The 13,846-nt window shown below is 45.3% G+C and overlaps 1 protein-coding gene across 3 annotated transcripts in view; it reads right to left on the bottom strand.

Moving 5' to 3' along the window:
• Positions 1-244: 244 nt before the first annotated feature.
• The window catches only part of LOC311584923 (uncharacterized protein), a 19,234-nt gene continuing 5,632 nt past the window's right edge, over positions 245-13,846 (bottom strand). For 2 of the 3 annotated variants that reach the window (XR_014775037.1, XM_084759641.1), the window contains 3 exons: positions 13,808-13,846; positions 4,682-4,812; positions 245-1,428 (listed from right to left, as the gene is read on the bottom strand). The exon at positions 13,808-13,846 is cut by the window's right edge and continues 76 nt beyond it. Coding sequence is in view for 2 of the 3 variants with exons in the window: in XM_084759641.1 (XP_084615767.1) it covers positions 1,380-1,428; positions 4,682-4,812; positions 13,808-13,846 (219 nt within the window). In the remaining variant the exon portion in view is untranslated. Of the gene's footprint in view, positions 1,429-4,303; positions 4,456-4,681; positions 4,813-13,807 lie in introns of those variants that run through there. The other variant, XM_084759642.1, reaches the window with a different exon arrangement.

Below are 13,846 nucleotides of genomic sequence, written 5' to 3'. Positions count from 1 at the left end.
CCAGATTTGGGGGCCAGGCATGGTGGCGCACGCCTTTAATCCCACCACTCGGGAGGCAGAGGCGGGCGGATCTCTGTGAGTTCGAGGCCAGCCTGGTCTACAAAGTAAGCCCAGGACGGCCAAGGCTAACACAGAGAGACCCTGTCTCGATAAACAAAAAACAAACAAAAAGAAAAAGAAAAGAAAAAGAAACCAGATTTGGGGCTGGAGAGATGGCGCACAGAGGTTAAGAGCACTGTCTGTTCTTCCAAAGACCCCGAGAGTTCAATTCCCAGCAACCACATCATGGCTCACAACCATCTACAATGAGATCTGGTGCCCTCTTCTGGCATGCAGGCACACATGCAGGCAGAATAGTGTATAAATAATAAATTAATCGTTTAAAAAAATAAGTTAAAGTTAAAAAAAAAAAAAAAAAAAGAAACCAGATTTACTTTCAAATTACCCAGTGAGGGAGGTGGAGGAAAGAGAGTAGGGGTGTAGATTAAGGACATTGGCCACATGTCAGTCACTGTTAGAACCGACTTGATGCAGTCCTATTTTTTCTACTTTTGTAATTGTCCACAATAGATTTCTAATATATGCTTTTTGAGACAGGGTTTTGTCTGTGTAGCCCTGGCTGCCCTGGACTCACTCTGTAGACCAGGCTGGCCTCAAAGTCAGAAATTCACCTGCCTCTGCCTCCTGGGTGCTGGAATTAAAGGCATGTGCTACCACTGCCTGGCTTAGATGTTAAAGTTTTAAATCAAATTAATGCTTAAATATCACCAGCAGGTTCAGTTTTTACAGTGTGTTAAAAGCCATAACTGGTTTACCAAATAGCATAGTAGTATAAAATGAAAATTTCAGATTTTATTATGATATTTCTCTTTGTTGATAGCTGAGAAAAATAATAACATTTTAAAGTCAATCTATTTGTCTCCCTCCAAGACAAAACGAATGGCAGATAATAACACCCCATTAAGGGTAGGGCCAGGATCTGGGTGTGGTGGTGCACACCTTTAATCCCAGTGCTCAGGGAGGCAGAGGCAGGCAGATCTCTGAGAGTTTGGGGCCAGCGTGGTCTACAGATTGAGTCTAGGACAGCCAAGGCTACATAGAGAAAATCCATCTTGAAAAACAAAAACAAAACAGAACAGAAAAATAAAAAACAAAAGAAAAAAAAGTGCAGCCAGAACTCTTGTTTCTTCAAGTAGGAGACTGAACATGACTGGGAGGTTTGCCGTCATCTTCCTGTCTTGAGGGTGGGCCAGGAAACAGACTCAAGTGGGAAAAAAGGTTGTGAAGACTCTTGGTTCTTTTTGCACTCAGAAGGCAAAGGACCATGGAGTTGTCTGTGCTTTGCTTTGTTCACCATAATACCCCCTTGATTTGTGAAGTCAGAGCAGCTTACAATGGACACGCAGAGAAGAGTTCAAAGCTGTATGGCTGTAAATATAGGAAGAAGATATTCCAAATAAAGCCATGAAAATGAAACAGGCAATTAAAGGGTCTTGTATGGAGCTGGGACTCTGACCATGGTTAACATGGGGGAGATGTTGACTGCATTTTTCATTAAGTTCTTATGCTCATCAGAATATGGACGAGTCTGCTTTTCCTTTGTTAGCTCCAGCTGAGGTGCATTCCATATTATCTTTCTGAATTAACCACTGGGCCTCTACAACTTAAGTGAACAAGTGTAGGATGTTTCTACCCGCTGAGATACTATTTGGCCCATACAAACTGTACCTGGGCTTTCAAGATGGATCACTGATTAAAGCTGCTTGATGCTGAACCTGAGTTTGATACCCAGGACCCACATGGTAGGAGAGAACCAACTCCCTGAAAGCTTGCCCTCTGACCTCTGTGTGCTGTGGCATGTGCACACCTACCTGGCAACCCTCCCACATAAGCAGATGCATACAATAAATCTCGACTTGACACTGGAAAGCTGCAAGTCAGACAGTCTTCTCAGCCAGGTGTTTGCTCTGAGACTGTCAGGTAATCTTAGGGCTGGGAGTGTAACTGAGTTGGGAGGGCTTCAGGGGGGTTTCTAACACTTTAATTTTGGAAAATTGCAGGATGTACAAAGGTAGAGAAAGATAATTTGAACATCACCACAGTTATTATGCTGCTTTATTTTTTGTTTATGTGTGTATGTGTGTGTGTGGGGGGGTGCGCGCATTCATGCATGCATGCGCGTGCGGTATGAGCATGAGTTTGTCCATCTGTGCATGCCATAGCATATGTGTGGAGGTCAGAAGCTTTGGTGGTTGGTTCTCTCCTTCCACCACATGGATCCCGAGATTGAACTCAGGTCTTCAGCGTTGGCAAGCAGCTTTGCTCTCTGAGCCATCGCTCCAGCCCTGTTATCTTGCTTTAACAGTGACTCTGTTACTATTCTATTGCACGAAGAGACGTCATGAGCAAGGCAACTCTTATAAAAGAAAGCCTTTAACGGGGGCTTGCTTACAGAGAGTTAGTCCGTTACCACTGCAGGGAGGACGCAGACTGGTGTTTGGGGCCGTAGCTGAGTGCTTGCATGCTGATCCACAGGCAGAGAGACAGAGGGACACTGGTCCTCATCTGAGAAATTGAAACCTCAGAGCCCATCCCTAGTGACACCCCTCCCTCAACAAGGCCACACCTCTTAACGTATAAACCTATGGAGGCCTTTCTCATTTAATCCGCCACAAGTAGTGACCAGCCACGGCCAGTTTCCTGTACCTATATCACCATCTACCACCCTGCCAGTCCCTATTGTGTGCATCCCAAGAACCATGAAAAACATACTTGGGAAAACTAAAGAGATACCGAAAATCTTAGCTAGAAAGGTAAAACACAATTTGGAAAAACAGTCATTTAATACCAGGGCAAACATAATTCTAAAACTAGTTTCTTCTCCCAGAATGCTTGATCACTAACAAGACATTTTCAATTAGTCAATGTAAAGAATAAATACAACCTTGTCCCATTTTATTTTATTTTTATTTTAATAATTTATTTAATTTTGTCCTATGTGCATTGGTCTGAAGGTGTCAGAATCCCTGGAACTGAAGTTACAGACAATCGTGAGCTGCCATGTGGTGCTGGGAATTGAACCAGAGTCCTTTGGAAAAGCAGACTGTGCTCTTAACCACTGAGCCATCTCACCACCTCCCCCTTGTCTCATTTTAAAGGTAGGTGAGCAAGGCTCCGAAGCTGTACCTATAGTCAACCATGCATCGCCGAAGCCGAAACTTGTCTTAAGCTCAGGTTTACTTTTCTGCAACACTCCTGGCAGCAAAGGTCAGCGGTGGATCAAATTTGTACGACACTGTCATTATTGGTGACCCTTGGTCATGGATGATAGGATGCCAACAGGACAAACTGAGGTAGAGAAAGTCCACGAGCTCGGGAAATAGAGGTCGTTCTCAGCGTCCAGGGGCTCAGGCAGACCAAGCGGTTAGAAACCCACCCCAGGCTGTGTCTTAATTTTGCTCTCACTTATTTTGTTCCCCTCCTCGGGCAATTCATGGCCAGCAACGATGACCATCAGTAATTCCAGGCTCATGTCCTACCAGGCCATCAACATGAGCCAGCTGGGTCCCACTGCCCATCCGTGGGTTATGAACTGGTTGAGTTCTAGCTAGGCTATGCCATGTAAAAGGAGGTAAAGGTGAACCAGGAAAGAGTAGCAATAAAACCCAACCAAGCAGCAGCCCAAACAAAAAGAAAACAGTCGAAAGCATGTCAAAGGGATTGCTAACAATAGGACTGGCACAAGCCAAGGGTGCGTAAAGGGAGGGCGAGTTCATCCTTCAGTGCCTTGCACATTGCTTACGTTGTTTTGCAATAGGCGTGTAAAACACTTATAGGTGACTGGAGCGATGGTCGGCAGTTAAGAGCATCAGCTGCTCTTCCAGACAACCCATGTTCAATTCCAGCATCCACAAGGCTGCAAATAACATCCCTAACTTCAGTTCCAGGGCACCTGAGGCCCTCTACTGGCCTCTGCAGGTACCAGTTATGCAAATGGTGCACAGCCATACATGCAGGCAAAATATCCATACTCAGTAATAATAATAATAATAATAATAATAATAATAATAATAATAATAATAATAATAATAATAATGCATTTATAATAAAAAATATTGAGAACCAGAAAGAGCAAATATTACTTTAATTCATTAAACCTGGTCTAGAAGCTTTACCTACCAAAGTAACTAAGCATGGTTCTAAAAGCTGAAGACACATTGGTAAATAAAACATTAAAATGAAAAACACTGGGAAGAAGCAAAACATTATTTGCAACAATGAAAACTCGAGAATTGCCTGAGAAATTGCTAATATTAGGATTTATTAGCTGGGTGTGGTGGTGGTACACACCTTTAATTCCAGCACTTGGGAGGCAGAGGCAGGTGGATCTCTGTAAGTTTGAGGCCAGCTTGGTCTACAAAGTGAGTCCAAGATGGCTAAGGCTATACAGAGACCCTGTCTCAAAAAAAAAAAAAAAAAAAAAAAAAAAGAAAGAAAGAAAGAAAGAAAGAAAGATTTATTGTTAGTAATGAGGCCCACAAAAAATAAATTCACATATACAACAGCTTTCTTGGCAGCAGGAACAATATCATTAATATATATGATGGAATAAATATAATGATTTGGTAGAAGAATGTTTTTAGCTTAAAAATCCAAACCACGGGGCCTTAGCTGTTCTTACCTGCTAACGTGGTTTCTAGCGGTGTTCAGCAGTGCGCCTGCACATTTCTTCTCTCGTCTTCCAGTAGCGTCAGCTGCGTCGAGGGAAGCGTGTGCCACAGATTGGTTCAGTTGGATCTGTCCCTCTGGAATCTGGAGTAAATAAGGGGACATAAACCCTCGAATCCATACGTGGGCTGTTTCTGCCAGTCAGAACTCTGGGGCCACCAGAGTGACATCATGTCACTCTCCCTGTCTGATTGCTGGCTCTGACCAGCCCCACTTTTGCCTAAGTCCCATAGAGCCAGGGTCTGCTCTGAAGAACCATTTCTGCTACTTAAAGCGACCTTTTTTCTCAGCCGGTTTTTAGAATTTCATCACAACTCAAATTCCAACAGAATAAATAGGCCAGAGACAGAATCTAGGTAAAATAAAAAGGGTTTGGTATGAAAAAAAAAAAAAAGCCTGCACCATTCAATAAGGAGAAAAGGACAGAATGTAGTAGGAAAAAATTGCAGTTTTGAAAAAAAAATATTTCCCATAGTTTCACATGCTTAATCAACTAAACCTCACGCCAGGCACGGAGCCTCATGGGTGTAACCCCAGCTCTTAGGATGCTGAAATAGAAGGATTGCCATGAGTTCAAGGCCTGCCTGAACCACACTATGCAGTTCCAGAACAGTCTAGGCTACAGAGGCCCCGCCCCTAAAATTGAAATGGGGGCAAGGGCATGGAAGATGGTTAAGTGGGTAGAATGCTATTGACAAAAAAATAAATAAATAAAAATTTAAAAAAAGAGGCCTTGATTTCAGATCTGTAGCACCCACATAAAAGCTGGACACAGTGGTGCGTGTCCCCAGCACAGGGAGGGTGGAGGGTGGGTGTAGGATGGGGCGGGACAGAGCCAGGTAGATGCTGGGAGCTCAGCAGAAAAGGCAACCTCCAGGTTCAGTGAGAGACCTGTCTCAAAAGATAGAGTGGACAGTGATCTTTGAGGGTACTAACATCACACATAGGTGAACTCATGTGCGTGCATATCACACACACACAAGAAAGATAAAAGAAAAATCCCAAGTGGATTAAATTCATCATCATCGTTTTAGTTGCTATTACATTGATACAATGAGAGACCCATAGCCAAGACACCTTATAAAAGAAAGCTTCAAACTGAGAGCTTTCTTACAGTTTCAGAGAGGGACTCTATGGCCATTGCTGGGGTGCAATCAGCAGGTAGGCATGGCACTGGAGCAGTAGCTGAGAGCTTACATCTGATCCTCAAGTTGGAGAGAGAGAGAGAGAGAGAGAGAGAGAGAGAGAGAGAGAGAGAGAGAGAGAGAGAGAGAGAGAGAGAGAGAGAGAGAGTGTGTGCGCCAGGGCTTGACATGTCAGGGGCCATTTGACCCCAAAGCCCACCCTGAGTGACACACCTCCAACAAGGCCACACCTTCTAATTCTTCCTCCAACAGTTCCACCCACTAGGAACCAAGCTTTCAAATAGATGAGCTTATGGTGGCCATTCTCACTCAAACCACCACAGTGATTATTACTGTCATCATCATTACATTTGCAGTGTCAGGGATTGAACCAGGAGTCTTTATATACACTGATCAGGGTCTGCCAATGAGCAACAACTCAGCCCAAAGGTTAAAGGCTTTTAAAACGTTGCTTTGTGGTGTACACTTGTAATCCATTCCTCAGGGGATATGTGAGTTTCCTGATAAAGATAGGCCTGCTCCAAACATTGCTTAAGTCAGGGGTGAGTCTTTGAGGCCACTTGTGACTATCAGGCACAAGAGCAGGGAGCTGGCCACAGGTGGACCCACCATACCTTTTAACTTCTTCAAGTCTGAAGTGTGTCCATGAACACAGACCATTTTAATCTTAGTTTGTTTATTTTGCAGTGTTGGGGATCAAATTTAGGGCTTTGCAGTCATTTTTAGACAAATCTCTCTGTTTCACCTGTCTCTATTATTTCTCCTCCTCCTCCTCTTCTTCTTTTCTTTTCTTCTTCTTCTTCTTCTTCTTCTTCTTCTTCTTCTTCTTCTTCTTCTTCTTCTTCTTCTTCTTCTTCTTCTTCTTCCTTCTCCTCCTCCTCCTGTTGGTGGGTGGAAGAGCACTTTCCACAGATGACAACTGCAGGAGGAAGTTCTCTCTTCCCACTTTGTAGGATCTGGGGGTTGAACTCAGGTTTTGGGAGCAAGCACCTTTACCTGTGGAGCCATTATGCTGGCCCTCACCTCTGTGTATTCTTGCTGTATAGCTTAACATGTATGTGTGTGTATACACTCCCATGCTTGTGTGTGTGTGTGCATGCGTGTTTTAATCCTGTGTTTTAGTTTTGAAAAGATCAGAACCAAACACAGGGAAAGGAAACCTACCCTTTCTCCAAGCCTACGGAGAAGGTATGAGCATTGAGTGCGTAGAGTCCTTTGAAACCTAAAGAGATTATTTCTGAACAAACAGGCTGGTTACCAGTTAAACGCCACTCAGAAATCAAGTATCAGGAAAGTGGGAAAGTATCTGTGGGATTTGTCAGCCAGAGGGTATAGGTGATGGGAGGAAAGGCTGTTTTGAGCACTTTGTTGAAATGAAAACCAGCTTTGAGGTTTGAAAGGTAGACATGGACCAGCAGCTCATGGCTCTTACTCTGGTAGGGCCGTGTGGAGAGCATGTGCATCTGTCTGAATGACTGTGCTGCTCCTCCCACAGGGCTCCAGGGCCTGGGTGAGTGGGAGACACGGAAGGTGAACAGAGGGTGTGTCACCTTATGCCTCTCAGCAACTTCCTAGGTAAATTATGTCCACGTGGTTCCTTAGAGGAGTTCCCAGAATCATCAGGGACAGATGAAGTCATTCCCCTTGTGTTTGCTGAAAATATTCACACTATGTTAAGTAGGTTTATAAAGTTGGTATGAAATTTTTATTTCAGCTTTAAAAGGTGTTCACAAGCCGGGTGTTGTGGCGCACGCCTTTAGTCCCAGCAGAGGCAGGTGGATCACTGTGAGTTCGAGGCCAGCCTGGTCTACAAAGTGAGTCCAGGACAGCCAAGGCTACACAGAGAAGCCCTGTCTCGAAAAACCAAAAACAAAAAAACCAAAACAAAATAAAAGGTGTTCACATGGGTTTTTGTTTTAGAAAGTTAACTTCTGTAGGGGAGGTTAAAGTCCTAAGTGAATGTGTATTCAAGGATCCCAATGCCTTCCTCAGACAAGTCTTCCTCTGGTCCCACTGACAGAGTGTGCGCATTTTCACTATAGCTTTCTCCCCCTCAATGCTTATGGCCTGAAAACCACTCTCTTACAGAAACTAAGCTTACAGAGATCAGCCAAACATGCCTCCTTGTTCAGCGGTACGCAATAACCCCGCCTCCTCGCTTAACTGTATCCAATAATCCTGCCTCATTGTTTATCTGTATCCAATAACCCCGCCTCCTTGTTCAGCTCTATATAATAACCCCGCCTCCCTGATGAACTGTGTATCATAAATAAACATGCTGAGCTTCTTGGGTGGTTCAGCTTTTCCATCAGAGCTCAGTCTACGCAATTCCAGCTTTTCTGTCTGTCTGTCTGTGTTATGTCTGCCTTTTCTTCATTATCTCATTACCTCTAATGAGTCCTAAGCCGAGCAAGGACTTCCAACGACTCTTATCACCTTTCTCAACAATAAGAGATGAGGCTAATGTATGGTAGTGATAAGTACAAGAAGTGGCAACAGGACACGTTATGGACAATAGGATAGCATGATGGTGATGATGGTACTGTAGCAATAATGATGAAAATAATAAAAGGCTGGGTGTGGCTTGGTGATAGAGTGCTTGCCTAGCATGTGTGAGACACTGGGCTCAAGACCCTGCACAGTAAAACAAAGAAGTATGTAATATGGCATTTAACAGAGTACTTTTTAAAAATTAATTAATTAATTAATTATTTTGGTTTTTCGAGACAGGGTTTCTCCATGTAGCCTTGACTGTCCTGGACTTGCTTTGTAGACCAGGCTGGCCTTGAACTCACAGTGATCCACCTGCCTCTGCCTCTCAAGTGTTGGGATTAAAGGCATGTGTCACCACTGCCCGGCAACTTCTTGAAACACTAGACCCCGTAAGTCCCCAAATGCTCTCTAAAATAAAATTTAAAAAAGTCTCTCTCCCACTCCCACCTTCCACCCCCACTCTGTGTATGTGTTTGTTCTGATGACTGCTGTTTGCCAGGTGTGAGTGCCTCACTCTGTGTGTGTGTGTGTGTGTGTGTGTGTGTGTGTGTGTGTGTGTGTGTGTGTGTGTGTGTGTCCTGACGACTCCTGCTTGTGGGTGCGGGTGCAGACATGCGCATGCCACAGCTCACCAGTGGAGGATGGAGAACCACCTTGGGTGTTGGGCCTCACCTTGTTTGACACGGGGCCTCGTTCCCTGACTCACTCTCCCTACACTAGCTGGCCCGTGAAATTCTCCTGTCTCGGTAGGGTGCTGGGAGCCATGCCAGAAGCGTTCTGGGCTTCTGACTTCCGATCCTCAGGAGTAGTGTGCACTCATCTCCCCAGCCCAGGTGACGAACTTTTCCACCAGAGAATCATATACAGTGAATCCAGAGTCCAACCACCACGAGCCACCACAGGTTGGCAAGCGCCATTGGCTGTGTCTAAACTGCTTTGTTTTCTCTGATAGGACGGGCAAGAGTGTAACCATGTCTGTCCTGTCTCGCCTCGTTCTTTAGGAGATTTGATGAGAAAGGAGTTATGAAATTACTTCAAGATGGCAAAAACACTTTTTCTGTTATTCACGAGGCAGTGCTACGAAATTCATGGTGTCACTGTCTGTGTGCACTGTCTTTCCTAATAGAAAGAAGGCCCTTGTCTGCAATCTCAGTGGTCAGGAGGCCGAGGCAGGAGCACCATGGGTGTGCAGCTAGCTTGGGCTACATAGCCAGCCTGTCTCCTGAAAACTACAGACACACTAAAACTGCCACCCACCTTCCCTCCCCTCCCCTGTCTCTCCTCTTGGGAGCAAGAACCTGCACTCCCTTGGGCCTGTAGATGCCTGGTGGCTTGTAAAAGGCAGCAGGAAACCTTGCTGTATACTGCAACTCTCTCTTACTCTGAGCCATCGTCTCTCACAGGCACTCACCTAGAATTCTAGGACAAATTGCATGGACAAACACCTTGTCCCAGACAGTGATCGGCTGGAGCACACTTTAACCACCGAAGGCCTCCTCAGATTCCCTTTCTTCCCTGGATAGTTTGGGTGGCTCTTGCCAGTGCCTCTGAGTAGCACCGGCATCATCAGTCACCCTTTCTTCCTGCTATGGGTTCATGGGTTCACTGACTGAGCGTCCCTTCCTGCTTTTCACAATTACTTCCTGTTTGGTTTTGGGCCAGTGATGGACCCTATATGCTGGGAGACCAAGAGTCAGAGCTCTGGCCTAGGATTGCATAGCATTTACACATATGCACACATACATACACAGGAACATACATAGTTACCTCTCTCTTTTTTGTTGTTATTTGTTTGTTTTGGTTTTTCGAGACAGGGTTTCTCTGTGTAGCCTTGGCTGTCCTGGACTCGCTTTGTAGACCAGGCTGGCCTCCAACTCACAGCCATCTGCCTGCCTCTGCCTCCTGAGTGTTGGGATTAAAGGCGTGTGCCACCATGCCTGGCCATAGTTACCTCTTGTATTCTTAGAATGCTACATAACAGCAGTGACCATGGAGGACCCCTCTCCTCCATGGCCTAGGTTTTTCCTAGACAATACTCCTGCCTCTTCATCTTTGTTCTGAGAAGTGATAGATGTAAGATATAAAGGCATTACGATCGGGCTGGGAGGGGCCTCAGTGTCAACCAGAGCTTCTAGGTAGCAGATGGAATCAAAGATCTTCAATCCCTGGGTGTGAAGAAACAGCACACACTTCAGCCGTGAGAGCCAACCTCCCCCTCGGCCCAGGGACAAAGCCGAGTGACCTTGTGCTGATGCCTCAGAACTAAAAGACAGCACAAGCTCTTCCGCCTTTCAAGCAGTTTTCTCAGGTATTTCATCGCAGTGAGGATGACAAACTTACGGCCCCCACTTTACCCTACAGCTTTATTGTTTGCGCACCCTGCATCTCTGTGACCTGTTTATATTTTTTTATATCTTTCGGACTTTAACAAGTACCATCTTAGCCACTTCAGGGGCACTGGTCGGTGGTGGCAAGGGAGTCACTCTGCGGCTGCTGCTGCTGCTGCTGCTTATACCATTCTTCAAGCTCCATAAGTACATGTGTGCCCCTTATGCATACACATTCTGTGTGTGTGTGTGTGTGTGTGTGTGTGTGTGAGAGAGAGAGAGAGAGAGAGAGAGAGAGAGAGAGAGAGAGAGAGAGAGAATAGTATTAGTAATCCAGCCCAGAACATTTACACAGCTGCCATACTTTGTGAAATCTCTCATTCATTTACCTAAAAATGAACTTTTTGCCATTTGACCTTTCCAAGACAGAATCAGGGGGAAATATGTGTTGTGTTTAGTTGTCAGATCCATACATCTTTAATCTGCATCTTCCCACAGCCCTTATCTGTTATGATGTGGACAGGTTTTTGGTCTCGTTGTGTTTTTGGATGGCTGGAGATGGCATCCCAAACCTTGTGTGTTTTAGGCAGGTGCTCTTCTGTTGAACTTCACCTCTGACCCTGCTTTGATAGTGTCAAAGGTTACTCTCCCCCCTTTTTATGAGGCAGAACATTCATTGTCCTGGCTTTTCTGCTTGTCTTTGTGGTCAGCACGCATCAACAGCAGGGACATGTCACGTGTTCAGACTCTTCGGTCACACCACAGCCATCTGCTCCTCTTGGCCAACTTTACCTGAGCTCAGCAGATCAAGAACTAACCCAGCTTCTCTGCTGTAGGATTGTTAGTACACCCTTGCAGCTAATATGTGGGAGGCGGGAAGACACTTGTCCTCATTAAAAGGTCTGCCGAGATTTGAAGTCATTAATGAACTTTGCTTGATCCGATCTCACAATGCCGGCTGTGAACTCCAGCATTCTCGCGCTTACTAATGTGCCCCTAACCGTTTGCTATCGGGGAGAGCCTAGACTTGTGACTTTCTGTCACTGGGACAGATAGCCTGACCCAGAGCAAATTTAGGAAGAGGGGGGTTGGTTGCTTTGGCTCATGGCTCCAGAGGGAGCAGCCAGCATGGTGAGGACAGAGGAGGAAGCTGGCTGATCACCGTGTTCTATCCCTACACAGGAAGAGGAAAGAGAAGGGAGGGACGGAGAAGAGGGAGGGAGGAAGGAAGGGAGGGAGGGAGGGAGCAAAAGGGGGAGAAGAGGGAGAGGAGGGAGAGAGGGAGGGAAGGAGGGAGAGACAGAGAGAGAGAGAGAGGGAGAGGGAGAGAGAGAGAGAGACAGAGAGAGAGAGGGAGAGACAGAGAGGGAGAGAGAGGGGGGAGAGGGAGAGAGAGAGGGAGAGAGAGAGAGAAGGAGAGAGAGAGAGAGAGAGAGAGAGAGAGAGAGAGAGAGAGAGAGAGAGAAGAAAATGGGGGAGGGGTTTTAAACCTCAAAGCCTGCCCACTCCCACTGACAGGCTGCCCCCAGCAAGGCCTCCTCTCCTGAAGGCTTCCTTACCCCCCAACATGGCACCACCACGGGAGCAATCGTTCAAATACACGAGCATACGGAGGGCATTTCTCATTGAAGCCGCCAAAGAAAACATATATAAATAAAATCTACCATCTCTCCATCTTCTCTCTAATCGATCACCTATCTTTCTATCTAACTTACGGACTCACGGATTCTTCACTTTTCTATGTTTTATGGTTGGTTGTGTTGGTTTCTCAGTGTCTCCGATTTGCCAGGAGGTGTCAGCATTCATGTCCTGTGGCTGCACATGCCTTTTCGCCTCATTTCATATCTGATCTTCTGTGGCTTTAGGGTTAGTGACCCCTTCTTCCTACCTGAGTAGTAGCTGCTGAACATGGCAAGGGAAGTAAAGCTGTGGAGCAGGGCATGCTGGGACTGTGGTGAAGGCAAAGGAGAATGACTGACAAACACGTGTGCTAGTGTGAGAAAAGCTGGCTTTGAGCAGAAGTAACCCAGTGGCTCTGGGAACATAACAGGGGGGCTTGAGGCCTGGGGCAGGCAGCCTGGGTTCTCATTTCAGCTTTCACTTGCTGGCTCTATGCTTTTTCCCATCTGCACAATGTAATTGGTAGTGGCTCAGTATAAAGTAACACAAAGAGTATGCAAATAAGCTGTGTGCGCACTGAGGAAGAACCCATGCAAGTAATCTCCTCACACATCCCGGGTCTTACTGCCAGCTCGGCTTGCTGCAGTCTTTATTGCTGTTTTCATTTTTCTTGTTTCAAGTGAATGAAAAGGTGGGCACACTGATATCTTCAAGATGAAAGGAATTCTGCTATATCAAGACTCTGATTTATCGTTTAGTTTTGTGAACATGTGTGAAATGTAAAAGCTCATCTGGAAACAAGTTTTGTTTATAGGAAGGGGAAGAATTTTCTTTTAGTGCTTTTGAAGCAGGGTCTTGATATGCAGCCCAGGTTGGACTAGATCTTGAGGCAATCCTGTTTCGGCCTTCCTTAGAGCCACCATGACTAGCTCTAGAAATGAAAATTCCCGAGAAACAAACCAACCCTAAAAAACAAACCTAAAGGCTGTTCAAAGAGCAGTAATAAAAAATGTTCGCTAGGGGGCGCCGTGACAACAAATTATGTGACACTCCTTTAAAAAATATTTATGTAAGCGTCATAGCTTATTGATAGCGCCTTTCCTGTGAAGTGAAAACTGGCATGACGGTGTACTTTCATCCTACCACAAATGCGACAGCTGGCTGTTTTAAAGATAAGCATTACTATAACTTGGAACGAACAAATATTTACTGAGCCCTGGACAGGCCCTAATGTCTCTCGTTCTGTCTCAGCCAAGAGCTAAATAATCAGTAGATGTATGTGGGTGAACAAAGTATATTAGACACATTAAATGATGAAATAAGAACGAGCCATTTATAACAGTTGTTAGTGTTCTCTGAAACGATAGTGCACGTGCTCAGTAAAACGAAAAAGCAAATGAAACTCAAAGCGTTAACACCTCTGTGAGGGTTTTCACGTTTCAGTGAACAAGCTGTGCTTTTGAGTTAAATAGAAGCCCACGGTTTGGAACTCACCATAGTTTTCAGGAAACATAGAAGGCAGCGTGATAGTAG

Source organism: Acomys minous (assembly GCF_964271855.1).
Source record: "Acomys minous genome assembly, chromosome: 15".
In the NCBI taxonomy this organism is placed as follows: domain Eukaryota; kingdom Metazoa; phylum Chordata; class Mammalia; order Rodentia; family Muridae; genus Acomys; species Acomys minous.
This window is presented reverse-complemented; position numbering and strand designations above follow the sequence as displayed.